The 13,952-nt window shown below is 24.3% G+C and overlaps 1 protein-coding gene across 3 annotated transcripts in view; it reads left to right on the top strand.

Moving 5' to 3' along the window:
• Nucleotides 1–13,952, top strand: part of LOC129961804 (tetratricopeptide repeat protein 7B-like) — a 65,727-nt gene that overhangs the window by 25,926 nt on the left and 25,849 nt on the right. For all 3 annotated transcript variants that reach the window (XM_056075376.1, XM_056075375.1, XM_056075377.1), the window contains 9 exons: nt 572–650; nt 1,555–1,685; nt 3,913–3,976; nt 5,515–5,652; nt 6,713–6,796; nt 7,730–8,013; nt 9,514–9,586; nt 11,096–11,256; nt 13,252–13,368. In XM_056075376.1, the coding sequence (XP_055931351.1) occupies nt 572–650; nt 1,555–1,685; nt 3,913–3,976; nt 5,515–5,652; nt 6,713–6,796; nt 7,730–8,013; nt 9,514–9,586; nt 11,096–11,256; nt 13,252–13,368 (1,131 nt within the window). The remainder of the gene's footprint in view (nt 1–571; nt 651–1,554; nt 1,686–3,912; nt 3,977–5,514; nt 5,653–6,712; nt 6,797–7,729; nt 8,014–9,513; nt 9,587–11,095; nt 11,257–13,251; nt 13,369–13,952) is intronic.

Below are 13,952 nucleotides of genomic sequence, written 5' to 3'. Positions count from 1 at the left end.
GCCGCTTTGAGATTTGAATGAATTTTCATATATGCTGAGTTATCCGATTATTAAAAACCGTGTTTGGAATTATGTCAGTCTGTGGGAACATTAAGGCCAAAAATATAGTGAACCAGAAGAATAAAATATGGGACAAAGACTGTACAAATGTTAAAATCTATAACTTTTATACAAAATTATCATCAAGAAATATTTCTGCCTTGTGGGTATAAACTCTATAACTAACTCAGAAATGCAATATATTAAATGGATAAGATGTATTTATTCTTCTTTTGCCATAATTATTTTTTATACCCAATTTATCAACGAGTTACTTGCTATTTAATGCAATGACTCAAATCTGCAAACAGAATTGATAAAATTTAATATTTATTCTGACATTACAATCTTGTTTTCTGCAAATTTTGAATTAAATTAATAAAATTATTCTGTTTTTGAATAATTATGCTATTTAGTCTGATGAAAGATATTTTTGTGAAGTTGCTTATATATATATATATATATATATACTGTATGTAATTTCTATTTTTCTATTTGTATTTCTATTAATTATTTTAAATCTTTCTTCTAGTAAATTGAGCAATGCAATTGAACAATACCGAAAAGTTCTGAGTTCTGTTGAAACCAGTTCAACACAATCCTTGCGACAGGTATTGCAAACTATTTTTGTTTCTTATGTATATTTTTCTTGGTGTACAGGGTGTTTCTAAAGGAATGGAACAAACTTCAAGGGTAAGTCGGATGTACAAAAACAAGCAATTTTTAGTACAGAACTTGAGGCCACATTTGCAGAAGGTGGTGCTATAGGTGACTTTTGTTAATGTTATAAAAATGTTTATAGTCAGTGTTTCACTTTTTTTATAAATAACATTAAATATATTAGAAATGGATTGTATTATTTTTAGAAATTTTATTGTGAAATTGTTGTATTATGGTTTTTATGTTAAAATTCTTAATAATTTATTATATTTTATTTTTAAAATTATTAAAAAATTTGTATTTTTTTTAGTAAAATTACATATTGGTTGTTTATTAATTATGTGTTGTATATTAAAATTAGTAAATATGGAAAATAAATCTAGGCTATCATTTTTATTTTAGAAATCATTCTCTTTATCTTTAATTGTTTCTTGAACAAATTTTTCTTAATTCAAATTTTTGGTTGAATAAAAGTTTTTTTATCAACATCAAATCAGAGTTGTTCCATTGTGTAACAACTCTGATTTGATAAATCATATTAAATATTCATAACTCTCATTATATAAGTTTAATATTCTATTTTTATGGTATTTATAATGATCTATGTTTCTTGTATTTTGAGAATTTAATTTAATATTAATAGTAGTACTTATAGTACTAATTTTAACTGGTACTGCTAACTTTAAATCGAACATTTTTTTTTTTTAAATTATTGATAACTTTATAAATATATATAACTTTACGATCAAAGTGTACGGTATTTTTTTTTTATTTAATGCACATAGTAAAATATAAATGTTTTATTGTTTATTTTGTAATAATTCACAATTTATCTACATTTTAATTTGATTACAGACAATGGCACGACAATTAGCTGAAGTATTGTTAAGAGGTGTATCTGAAAAAAATTATGTCAATTTTGGTTTTAAAAGAGAAGGGAAAAACCCAGAGAGTCCTTGGAAACCTAAGAAGTATATGGGCCCAAAGTAAGGCATTTTATTTATAAAATTTTTCAATTTTATAATTAAGTTTTTTTTGTACTGTTGTAGAAGTTTTATTTATATATTTTTTATCTATAGTCTTTTATTGTTATATCTGTTCTCTGCATTTTGAATGTCACAAAACGATTATTACGCTACAGATGCTACTTTGTATCATCTTTAAATCTGGAGAATGAATCAAACTTCATTTATGTAGAAACAACAGTTCCATGTAGTATATTTATTTTGTAATAGTTAGATTCTGTGAGTTTTAGCAAAAACATTGCTACATGTACAAAAGTTCAACTTGTATTGTAATTCTAGTTGTGGAATCTTTACAGATATATTTGTTTATTTCCATATCTCTATCTGTTATTAAAAACTGAGTCATTTGCTTTTAAATGTTATCCTGGAACTGAAAAATTATACTAAGAAAACAAATGATTATATTGAGCAGAATTTCTATTTATTGAACTTGAAAATTTCTGCAAAAATTTAGAATAAAAAATTTTGATAAATAAACAAACAAAAAAAAATCCTATTTTTTATCATTTTCTTTTTTTCTATTTAATTTTTAAAATTAAAGATTGCTTCAAAGAACTAAGTAATTGAAGAAATTTATGTTTAAAAATCTACTGATTGCAATGATTTTTCAAAGTTATTACTATTGTACTCAGCGAAATTCCATTTTTTTTTTCTTTGCTATATCTGCATTCTATACTTCATTTATATTCAACTGAAATTCTCTTTTTATTAAGACTTATAAATCCTAATTTAAACAAAAATCTTGCTCAAATTAAGAAGGATATTTGAAGAACAAAAAACTGTTGATATAGATTTATCAACAAGTTTTTATTACTTTTTTTTAAATGATATTTAGTCTTTCAAGAATTTATGTTGCATAAGAATTAAATAAATAATTGTTTTGCTTTTTGTAGTCTATATTCTTTTTTATGCAAAAAAAAAAAAACTTCATATAGATGAAGATAATTTCATATTTATTGTAATAGATATGTGTATAATTTTTCACACTTACATATATATATATATATATATATATATATATATATATATATATATATATGGGTGAAAGTTTAATGAGTGAGGGGTTCTTTGGAAATTATAACAAAATAAGGATTATTTATTGAGATTTTTATATTTTGTTGTATTTAATTCATTTTTATATGAACAGCATTAGTTACATGAGACAATATTTGATTTCACCCCCTCCATATTTTCTGTAACAGATACATCATCATGAATGATGTGGTGTCATTATTTGATGACATTTAAAGAACATAGTGGAAAATGGAATTCATAACAATTTTCAAAATCACTAACAATATTTTGAAGAGAGATAAGAATATTAATTTGAACTTGGAAGTGCAGGGCAAATAATGCAATTTAATACTGAACGATGCATTCATGCTTTTGCTACTAAATTACTATTATATAGAGAAATAAAAATCACTTTATTAGTGTGGGAGAAATTTTAATATAAATTTTTAAGATTACCAGAACAGGATTCATATTACTATGAAATGCAATGAGAATATCTAGTACTCTTAAAACTTGTGTGGAAGGGAATTTTTTTCTAAATACAATTCTACCCTTTGCATAATTCATTAGATAATAGGCACAGTTATTTATAATTCAAAAATGAAAAAGCACTAAGTGTTTTAATAGCTTTCACAAATTATAAAATAGTCTTTGTATTTTCATTATATTTATGAAAAAGTAAGTAATAGGACATTTAAATCATATTGTGTTTCCAAGAGTTCCATCAAGTTAAGAATTATGAAATGCTTCAAAGTGTTTATTTTGATTTTTTTTAATATTGCACATGTGTATCATGTATTATCTAATATATGTAAAAATTTCTTCTGTAGATTTTTTTTTAAAAAAAATTCTTATGTTACTTAACCTTTTTATCTTCACAAGTTTCTTGGCAGAGAAGCTACAAAGCATCTTACTAGCTGACGGAGCTAATTGTTTTGTAGTAAAAATAATAAAATTGCATAGAATCATTTCTGCTGTATGCATAGATTTAAAATGGACTTGAGTGTTTCTATTTTGTGATAATTGGAACAATTTGTGACAGAACCATTTAATCTATTCACATTTTAGATTTTTATGTTGTTGTTAAATGCAGTAAAAATTATAATTTTTTTCTATGTTTTACTTTTTTTTCCTCTTATTTACTTTAAAATTTTTTTTATTATTTCTTTTTCAGTCTGTTTGTTCCAAAAGATGAAAATGAAGAAATTTTGCTTCTACTCTTTATTAGTGAAGCCATGGTAAATTTACTAAAACTACAAAATATTAAAAACTTTTTTAACAAAATAAGAACTATATATATTAGGATAATGATTATATTTAATAATGCATCCTTAAAGTGATAATTGTATTTAGCAATTATCACTTTAATATATATATTTGCCTATATATATATATATATAATATCATTAGTATTAATTTAACTGATTTTGACTTTCAAGCTTGCTACTTATTGCATTTCTAGTAAGCTTATATATATATATATATATATATATATATATATTGCCATAGACAAAAAAAATTAATTAATTTCTGTTTAAACCAAATTTCAATAACAGAATGAAAATGTAGTTAAATAATATTTTTATTTGTGTAATGAAATTAAAGATTTAGATAGTTACATTCACTTATATTATCCTTATTAAATTTCATATGTTTTGGAAACAATCATTGAAGCAATAAAATGACTGACCAAAATATATAAGAATTAGTGATGTGTATTGTTTAGCTAATTACAGTTAATCAAAAAAATTACCACTGGAAATCAGTTGCATAATATTTGGGATGATTATTTTAAAATAGATGTAAGCATTTGTTTAAAATGATTATTAAATATTGCATAAATTGAACTGAATTGTAACCATTTTGAAATTACTCTTCATTCAAAGAAAATGAACAAAATTAGTTATATAGTTTAAATTCATTTGGTATTGAAAATATTGGGCTGTTAAAATGGTGATGCAATGAAATGAATTTAATTACAAAAAAAAGAATGTTTTAAATTACACTAAAGAATTTATTTTTGGAAAATTGTCAAAATTGGGTACAAAATACAAATAATAAAATTGGTAATGTTAAAATAAGAAGGTTTTTGTTTCAATCGGCATGTTTTGCAAAAAATAAAACATAATTTACTATTATTTTTTGACAGAAAAAAAATATGTGATTTAAAATTTGATAAATTTAAATATTTGACTGTATAGCAGATAAATAGGTATCATTATACTTTTTGGAAAATATTTTTTTTGTGTAATTTTTTTCTTGGGCATTATGATGAAAAAACTTTATTTATGTTTTAATTAGTTAAAATGTTAGTTAAATATTTTTTAAATCATTGTGATATGCAAATTTTTATCCTTCAAAGCTGATTAAAGCTTATTTTGATATCTGTATGTCTAGTTACTGATATTATAAGCCCTGTTGAGCACCAACTGATCCATATTCATTTATATTATTAGAAAAGATAGAGATTTAAGATAAAAGTATTGCTTATCTATCCTTATCTTTTTCGTAAACAGTACACTTATAATGAAATAAATTATTATCTTTTTAGTTTAATGAAAACCATAAAAATTAGAAAGTAAACATTCTTTGGATTCTCATTGAAAAATTTCAACGTTTTTCTAAATTATTTTCTTTTTGACTAATTTGTTTTTCATTCTGTTGTTTTTGTTTCATATCTTGTCTTATTTTATAATAAATTCCAAAGAAATTACATATTGATCATTTTATGTAACTTAAAATTTTATGGTCAATAATTATAATTTTTCCATTTCAGGCTGTAAGGAATGCTGTCTTAGACTTATCGCCAGAATTCCAAGAGGCTAGAATTCACTCTTATAATAATGTTACTGCTGTTTATGATTTGCTTACAATAGCATTATGTAGAAGATCCCAATTTAATATTTTAGTAGATGTAAGAATTAATTCAATTTCTATGAAATAGTTTTTTTTAAAAAAAAAATTTTTTATGCATGCACATCTCAAAATTAGTATATCTATTTGTATATTGTATGTATTAATCATGAGTGCTCTTGTAATGTGGTGAATTAACATTAATTTATTTTAATCATTGTATACTAAATATTCTTATTCTTATTTCAAAGTCTGCTTATTGTATTCTAAAGTTACATATTCATCAATAGCATAGTTATAAAGCTAGTAGTAAATTATAGAGAAAGGCATTTTTTAAAGTGAAATCTTAATACATAGATTTTATACACCTTTCTGATCTCTGTGCAAGATCTGGATTTCTAATGCTAATTGCAACCAGCAAATGTTTTTGGGCAATTTTTTAAAAGACTATTTTAGAGAACATGCATTGTGATTCAGTAAGTACCATTGCATGTATAGCTAGCTTTCAAATGAGGAATTTGAATTCAGGCCACAAAAAATTCTGAAAAACCTCAGTAAAATTTCAAATTTTGGAATTTGTTTCTCTCACAGCATATTTGTCTCTTTAAATGATGTTGCTAAAAGAGAAAGATTTATCTCATAAAAAGCAATATTTGCTTTATCATTGGCAAAAATTCAAATATAAAAAATCCAGGTAATTCCTTTATTTAAATCATATTTAATATTGTTATTAAAATTCGTATATAAGGCAATTTAGGATGTTAAATATTCAGCATTGGGTTATAAAACTGCTAATATGATGAAAATGAATTGTTTCAATTACTAAAAAAGAAGGCAATGTTCTAAATTGTATTTAAAAAATTATTAAAATTATAATAATTAGTAAGGCAGTAATATAACTGACTTGTTAAAAATATATTTGTTTTTTAAATCGGTATGTTTTGTACAAACTGAAGATATGTTGCTATCATTTTAGGTAATTTAACCTTTTAAAGGTGTAAAAAAAAGTTATTCTGTACTATTCATGTAGCAGAGCTCTAAATTTGATATTTGATCTTAATATTTGTGTTTCTTTATTGAAATTCTTCCACTTTCCAACTTTGATTATTGTAATATTTTAGTCATTTGAACGAGCAATGAAGTTCTCATTTGAAAAACAGCATGTTTGGATGCAGTTTGCTTTGTCTTTAATATCAGCTGGAAAGGTAAGTTTATTTTTGAAATACTTGTCATTTATTTATGGTGTTTGTAGTAAATAAATTTTTGCTGTTGTAATTTTTAGTATAACATTTAAAGTACTTGTACAATCAGAATTTTTTTTAAATTGATTTAAATAGAGCCTGAGTTTTTATGTTGAAATACCTGTAGTAATTTAATAATTTACTTTAAGGGTAACATAATTAAAAAAAAAATTCAATAACTGAGCATGAAAATTGCATACCATTCATTAAAAATTAAAATTTATTATTAGTATGATTAAAATTCCATCTAGCTTAGAATGTTTTCTATCACTTGTCTTGTACTTTTACACTGTTCATTTTCTCTGCTGTTTATTGATGAATTAATATTATTTCTGCAGCTGATATTAAAATGTCATGTTATGTTTTCAAAATTAATCAGAGTTTATTATTATTATTACATGCATTTTAAATATCACTACTATAATGTTCCAGTTTTTTCTTATATTTTATATTTTTCATACTTTTTTTTTTTTTTTTTTTTTTTTGCTACTATGCTCTATTTTAAGATACTTTTTTCTCCCTTAAAATTTTATTTTTAATCTAAACAAGAATCAGAAAAAAAAATCTTTCTTTTTTTTTTTAAACTTTGAATTGAATGTGTTTTAAAAATGTTTTTATATTTCTTTAAAAGCAGTACTTATCTTTAATAAGAATGTAAAGAAGAAAAGGAGAACCTCTTCAGTAACAGTAAAAATAATTGTTTTTGTTATATTCTTTCCCAATTTATTATTATTATTATTATTGATGTACTTTTACATTTTTTTTTTTTTTTTTTGCCTAAATTTTTTCTTAAATGTTACTCTTTTTTAGTACTCTAATGAAAGCATTCCTTTAGGAAACTTGACATATTTTGACAAATCTGTGTAACATTTAAACATGTTTTTTTCTCTGCTGTAGTATGCTCGAGCTTATTTAGTTCTTCATGAAGTTGCTCGCTTAGTGCCTGATAACTCCTTGCCATGCTTGTTGGCTGCCCGGATTTGTTATGACCATCTTGATCTCCCTGAAAAGGGCTTAAAAATGGCAGAAAAGGCCCTGGAAAGAGAAATTGCCCACCCTCAAAACTTACTTGCTCGATGCCATGTAGCTGTTGGCTTGGGTCATGAAATGATGTCTGCCATAGCTCGAACTCAAAATGATCGCCAAGATTTACGAAAAAAAGCTTTTGAAGCTTTTTCAAGGTATTTTTAATGATTTTTTTTGGGACATGTTTTAATATTGTTGCAAATTTTCATTGTTATTAAAATCATTAAATATTAGATGTCTTGTATAATTTAGAAAAGTTTCTGTTTGAACTTTTGTTTGTTTTGTGTTCTTCTAAATATTAACTTCATTGTACTTTTTTTAGAGGGAGGATGAACTATTTATGTGTATCATTTTGTACTTTTTTTTCATTTTCAATCAGATGAGTTAGTTTTGATTTTTTTAATTTATGCATATTTATATATATTACACCATTTCTTTATTTTCAGAAGTTAATTATTAATTTAATTTAATTGATTATATTTTATATTCATTGATCAATATTTTTGGAATAATGTATATATAATATTTTCAGAAATTGTCAGTTAATTTATTAGTTTATTTCAGTTTTCCAATTTTAATTCTATAAATTTAATGCTGTTTGACAATATATTTTCCAAACAAATCAAGATTCTATAGTATTATTAATGATACATTTAATGCTAAGATCAATGGCAGTTATATGTGAATAGAAATTGCAGGACAAAAATAGTCAGAATGCTATTCCCAGGCAAATTAGAAACTCTTGTGTGAAAAAATCCATTGACTGTAATTTTTGTAGAAAAAATTTACCATATTGCATCTGTGTTTGAAAATGTGTAAAAGAAAGCTGATAGATGTTTGGGCAAAATGTCGAAAATAATTTGAGGTGGTGACAAAATGAAAACCGAAATGTTCCCTTAAACCAGAGAGGAATAAATCACATCTTCATGGAGGCCCATTCTCAACTGATAAAAATTTTTCAAAATTTTTTTCATGTACTTTATTTATTATTGAAGTTCTACATGAGGTTATGAGTTTAAAAGTGCTTTTAGATGCTGTGTTAACATAAACTATCTTTCACAGATTGAAATCTTGTGAGATTGTTGAAGCTCCACCAATTGAATTAAAAACTATAATGAGCTTAATTGTGTTTTCTGATATTGTTGTTAGCTTTATTATCTATATCAGTAGCTATAATATCAATACACACTTTGTTGTTTCTGATTCAAATTTATCCTCCACTTTTGATATCATTTAGAGTTTAAATTTTCTAAACTTTTACAACTTTTGTGTTAGTTTGTAGGAATAAAATTTGAAAGAATTGAGAGAAAGAGTTGTCTGTCACTTATTGATGTGTTAGAGTTTTTAAAATTTATATGCTTGCATGATTTCAATGAAAGTATGTCATTTTAATATTTTAAAAACTTATTTAATCACTTAATTTATTTAAATTTTGATTCTATAAAATAGTCATCACTTGGAGATGAATTTGAATAAAAATTTATTATAAAATTCTATAATATTTTATCTGTATACTAAAATTAAAAATTAAATGCTGAAAGCAAGTAAAATAAAAATATTCAATTTTTTAATGCACTAATAAAAACATTATTTTTATGTTGTATTTATAAGTTTATTCTATATAACTATTCATTTTTTATTTGTTAATATTACAGAGCTAGTTCTGTTGATCCTAATGATCATCTTCCAGAGTTCTTCATGGCTCTACATTATGCCCAAGCTAGACAGGTAACTTCAAAAATATTTCTTTAACTGTATTGAGAAATCTTTATTTCTTCAGCAATATTAAGGAGTAGAAAAATATTTGTTATTTATGCTTTTATTTTTTATCTGCAACTTTTTTTTTAATATTTGATTTTAAAAAACTTATACATTATATCAATAGCTTGAAGAAGTTAACCTAGCAAATGATAGAAAGATCGAATCCCTGTGGGAGTGTTTCACAAATTATATACATGTAGATTCAAAACAATTTACAAAATTGATAAATTAGTCCATTGTGACTGATATTTGATTTCTTTTTAATTTTGACTTTTGTAAAATATTTTGATGTAGCATTGCAGAATACTTTATTTTTAAAACTGTATTAATTAACTTAGGAAATAAATTCAGCCAAAATACCATCTGTAAGATGTGTGTGTGTGTGTGTTAATTTTTTAACAATGTATTGTATATGAAATAAATTTAAAACTCTAAAATTGGGACGAAGCACCTTGGTTAATCTTTTCAATCCATTTTTGTGTGGTTAAAAAATATTTATCTAATTTTCTTTATAAAGAATGCTTTAAACAACGTTAACATAATAAAGTTGATTTTTAATGGTTCTAGTTTATAGTCAAGTGCTCATAACGCACTTTTCATATGTTAGATATAAAGTGTTGGTTTTTATATTCAATATTGTTATTTCAAAATTTCTTTCAAAACTCTCAGGCAATGTCATAAAAAAAAATAAGAGGATTCATGATTATTGATATATAATTGAGAGTTTTTACATTCATGTCGTTGTAACTTTAAAATTTTAATATTTATACTACCCTAAAGAAAATATCCAATAATGAAAAAATTCAATAGTTACTTGTTTACTTGAATATAATGTTTTAAATATACAATGAACTAAGTCAGTTGATTTTAGCATGACTTTCTTATACCAAAATTTTAGATTTGTATAAAATTTTGTACCAAATCTGTGTGTGAGATACTCTTCTCAAACGCTTTTCGATTTTATTCAATGTTGTATGCATGTTAATTAATAATGTTTCATCTGCTCAAACTGAACAAACGTAGTCTATTTTTTAAAAAACATTGAATTATTTTCATAATTATTAAGATACAATTTTGAATATTGATGTTTCTATATTGATTCTATATCATGAATCAAAATTTAAAAGTTTGTAAAAAATAAAGCATAGCATCATCAATAAGTAACTTTGGGGATGTGAAATTATCATAATTATTTTTCCTTCGGTATATTGGTTTTAGAAGTAATTCCCAGAAAATATCAGTTCAAAAATTAATAAAACAGTCTGTAAAAAAAATTAATAAGTTTTAAGTGTTGTTTTTAATTTCTTTGAGAATTTTTTGATTCCTGAGTAAATTGTGTGACTTTTATTTTTGACTAAATCTTGAAAGTGTTTTCTGAATCTATCTAAGACGATTGAGGGAAAGTATTACTCTTTTTGAAATGAACTATGATTTTTTTTTTTTTTAATACCTTATCTAAGAAGAGCAATCTTTCAGTTGTCTGAAGCAGTTCTACATGCTAAAATGGCCCTGCATTTGAGACCAGACCATATTCACTCATTGCATTTGTTGGTTCTTTTGCTGTCTGCACAGAAGCAACATGCAGAAGCTCTACAGTTGATTGAAGCAGCCTTAGAAGAGTATCCAGATAATTTTAAGTAATTCTTCTTTATGGTTCTTATTTTTCTTTTTTATGATTTTCTCTGTATATTTTCCATATGTTTTGTTTATTTTCTGCAATAAATTTACTTTTTTGGCCATAGTAAACATTTAATTTATTCTAAAGTTTCAATTAAATAGATTTAAAAATGGATACAGTTTAAGAAAATTATAGTTTATAAGCTCAGTACTTGTATTTAATTATTTCACTTAGACAGAATGTGATCCCTTTGAATCCTTATATTTATTTTTTTCATAAGTTGAATGAAACATTGTTGGCAACTTATGAGAATCAAACTTTTACTGATACTCAAAAACAGACTATGGAAGAGAAATATTAATCATCTTATCTAATTTATTGCACATAGATATAAATATGTAATATTTTCGCTGAAAGTTTTAGTTTGCTTTTTTTTCAGAATATCAAATTATCGACATAATTAGCAAAAATGGTTTTATGTGCTATGGGAAAAGGCAGCCTAACTAAAGCCTAGCTCCTGTTACTATTATGAGTTTAATCTTTAATGAGTCCTTTTTATATATATGGTGCTGTCCCCACTTCCACCCCACCTTCCTTCCTTCGAATGTCAAATCGATCATACCATGTGTTAGGGGAGCGAAAAATTTGGCTATTAATGTTCAAAATTAGATGCAAAATACTGACATATTATTATAATTCCAAAACAATTTATTTTAATTAAATAAGTATTTTTTTTTTTTTTTTTGCCTCCTTTTTGGGGATATCTTTTTTTTTTTTTTTTTTTTGAATTATGAAGTATTGGATGTTATTATTAATATTTCCTTAAAACATTTTTTTTGTGTATTTTTAAACATTATAAGTACAGATTTACTGAATTCTTCATATGAACAGATGTTATGGATGTTATTGTTAATATTTTCTGTTAACTTTTTTTTTTTTTTTTTTTTTTGAGTGTGTGTGTTTAAAATTTCTCATAGATTCAACAAATTATTGGTAAAAATAATACAAGAAATTTATTTCTTGATAAGACACATTTCACTTGTAATTTTCACAAAAAAATTTTTTAAAAGACAAGGGCATTGCTTTTTTTATACGTTTTTATGATATATTAAACTGTTCACCACGAAAATTTACAACATTTATGCTATCTTTTTGAAATTTATACCTCTAAAACATTTACCTTTTGCATTAATGAAGAAGATGATAAGCACTAATTTTCCACTCTTTTTTCTCAATTTTACAAGTATTCAGCCAGTATTCAGGCGATTTTTTTTATTAGAGTTGGTGGGCTAAAAGCCAAAGCAATTTTGAGATCATAGAAGAATTTTTCTTATTTTAATGTAAAGATTTCATTTTGTATTTATAAATGATTTTTTTTATGTTAATAAAAAGATTGTTCATTTCTGAATTGTGTGTTGGTAAACAGTATGGATAGGAAAGAACCCATTGAATGGAAAAAAAAAAAAAATCATTTCATTCTTAAGCTCTCCACCAATGTGCATATACTTTTGTACTGCGTTTTCCATGAGTAAATTTTATGAACAGTTCTCAGATATGATGGGTTGGTTAAAAGTCGGTCTAGATGTGCATGTATCTTCTAGTGTTGGTTAATATATTTGCAATAAATGGAAAGGGTTTTACATAATTGGTTCTTATCTGAAATTCAACAAGTGATTTTATTTTCTGAGAATGAAATTTTATTTTACACTGATTTTAGTGAAAAGAATAGAACAATTTTTCAAATACAGTTAAGAACATATTGTGCAAGAATTAAAGAGCATAAAATAGAACAACATCATTCTGAAGAAATTAGAAACATCCGAAAAAATCAGAGAAATTCAAATAGCAGAAATGCTGGCCACACTGACCAAACTTGCTAATAAAATTCCAAAAATATTGTTAAAATAATTTAAGAGTTTGGGGCTCAATTATTATTATAAAATCTTTGTATAAAATGTTAATAAATTATATGGTTAATTTGTATTACATTTTAAAAATGTGTATTCTTTTTTAGTTTACTTTGCACAAAAGTTCATTTAGAAGAGTATTGTGTTGGTGTGGAGACTGCTTTACTCACAAGCAAACAGATGTTGCAGTTATGGAAAAATGTGTATGAGAACAAATTAAATGCGTAAGTTCATTTCATTAATCTTTTGAAATATTTAACCAAATAAATATGTCATTACTTTGGCATACTCAATAAAATATTTGGTTTGAAATAGAATAGCTTAATAAATGCAAGAAATGCTATATTTTACCCTGTAGATTTATTGTGGCAATTACTCAATAAACAATGAAAGTGATATAAATTAATTTTGCTACAATCATGGTTCCTGCAATATTAAACATTTCACTCAACAAATATGGGCTGGATATTAATCATATACCAATTACCTGGATCCAATTATATACCATAATATGGGTTGGATATTAATTAACAATTTTGATTATTGAACTAATGGTATAGTGTTTTTATTATGATATTGGCATAATTTTTGCAAATAAATCAATTGCATTTTAATTGTGTTTTGTATTTGTCAGTGTGATCTAATGTTTTAGATAGCACTGTATACCAACTATGCTTGGCAAAAAATTCTTTTTCATCATACTGTACAACACTTTCAAAAGCCAACTAAATGCATTGTGTAATATGTTTTGATAGCTGCTCACTTCATCAGGTTTTACAAATTGAACAATTTTAAAAAAAGTCTCTTT

Source organism: Argiope bruennichi, chromosome 2 (assembly GCF_947563725.1).
Source record: "Argiope bruennichi chromosome 2, qqArgBrue1.1, whole genome shotgun sequence".
Taxonomy (NCBI): domain Eukaryota; kingdom Metazoa; phylum Arthropoda; class Arachnida; order Araneae; family Araneidae; genus Argiope; species Argiope bruennichi.
This window is presented reverse-complemented; position numbering and strand designations above follow the sequence as displayed.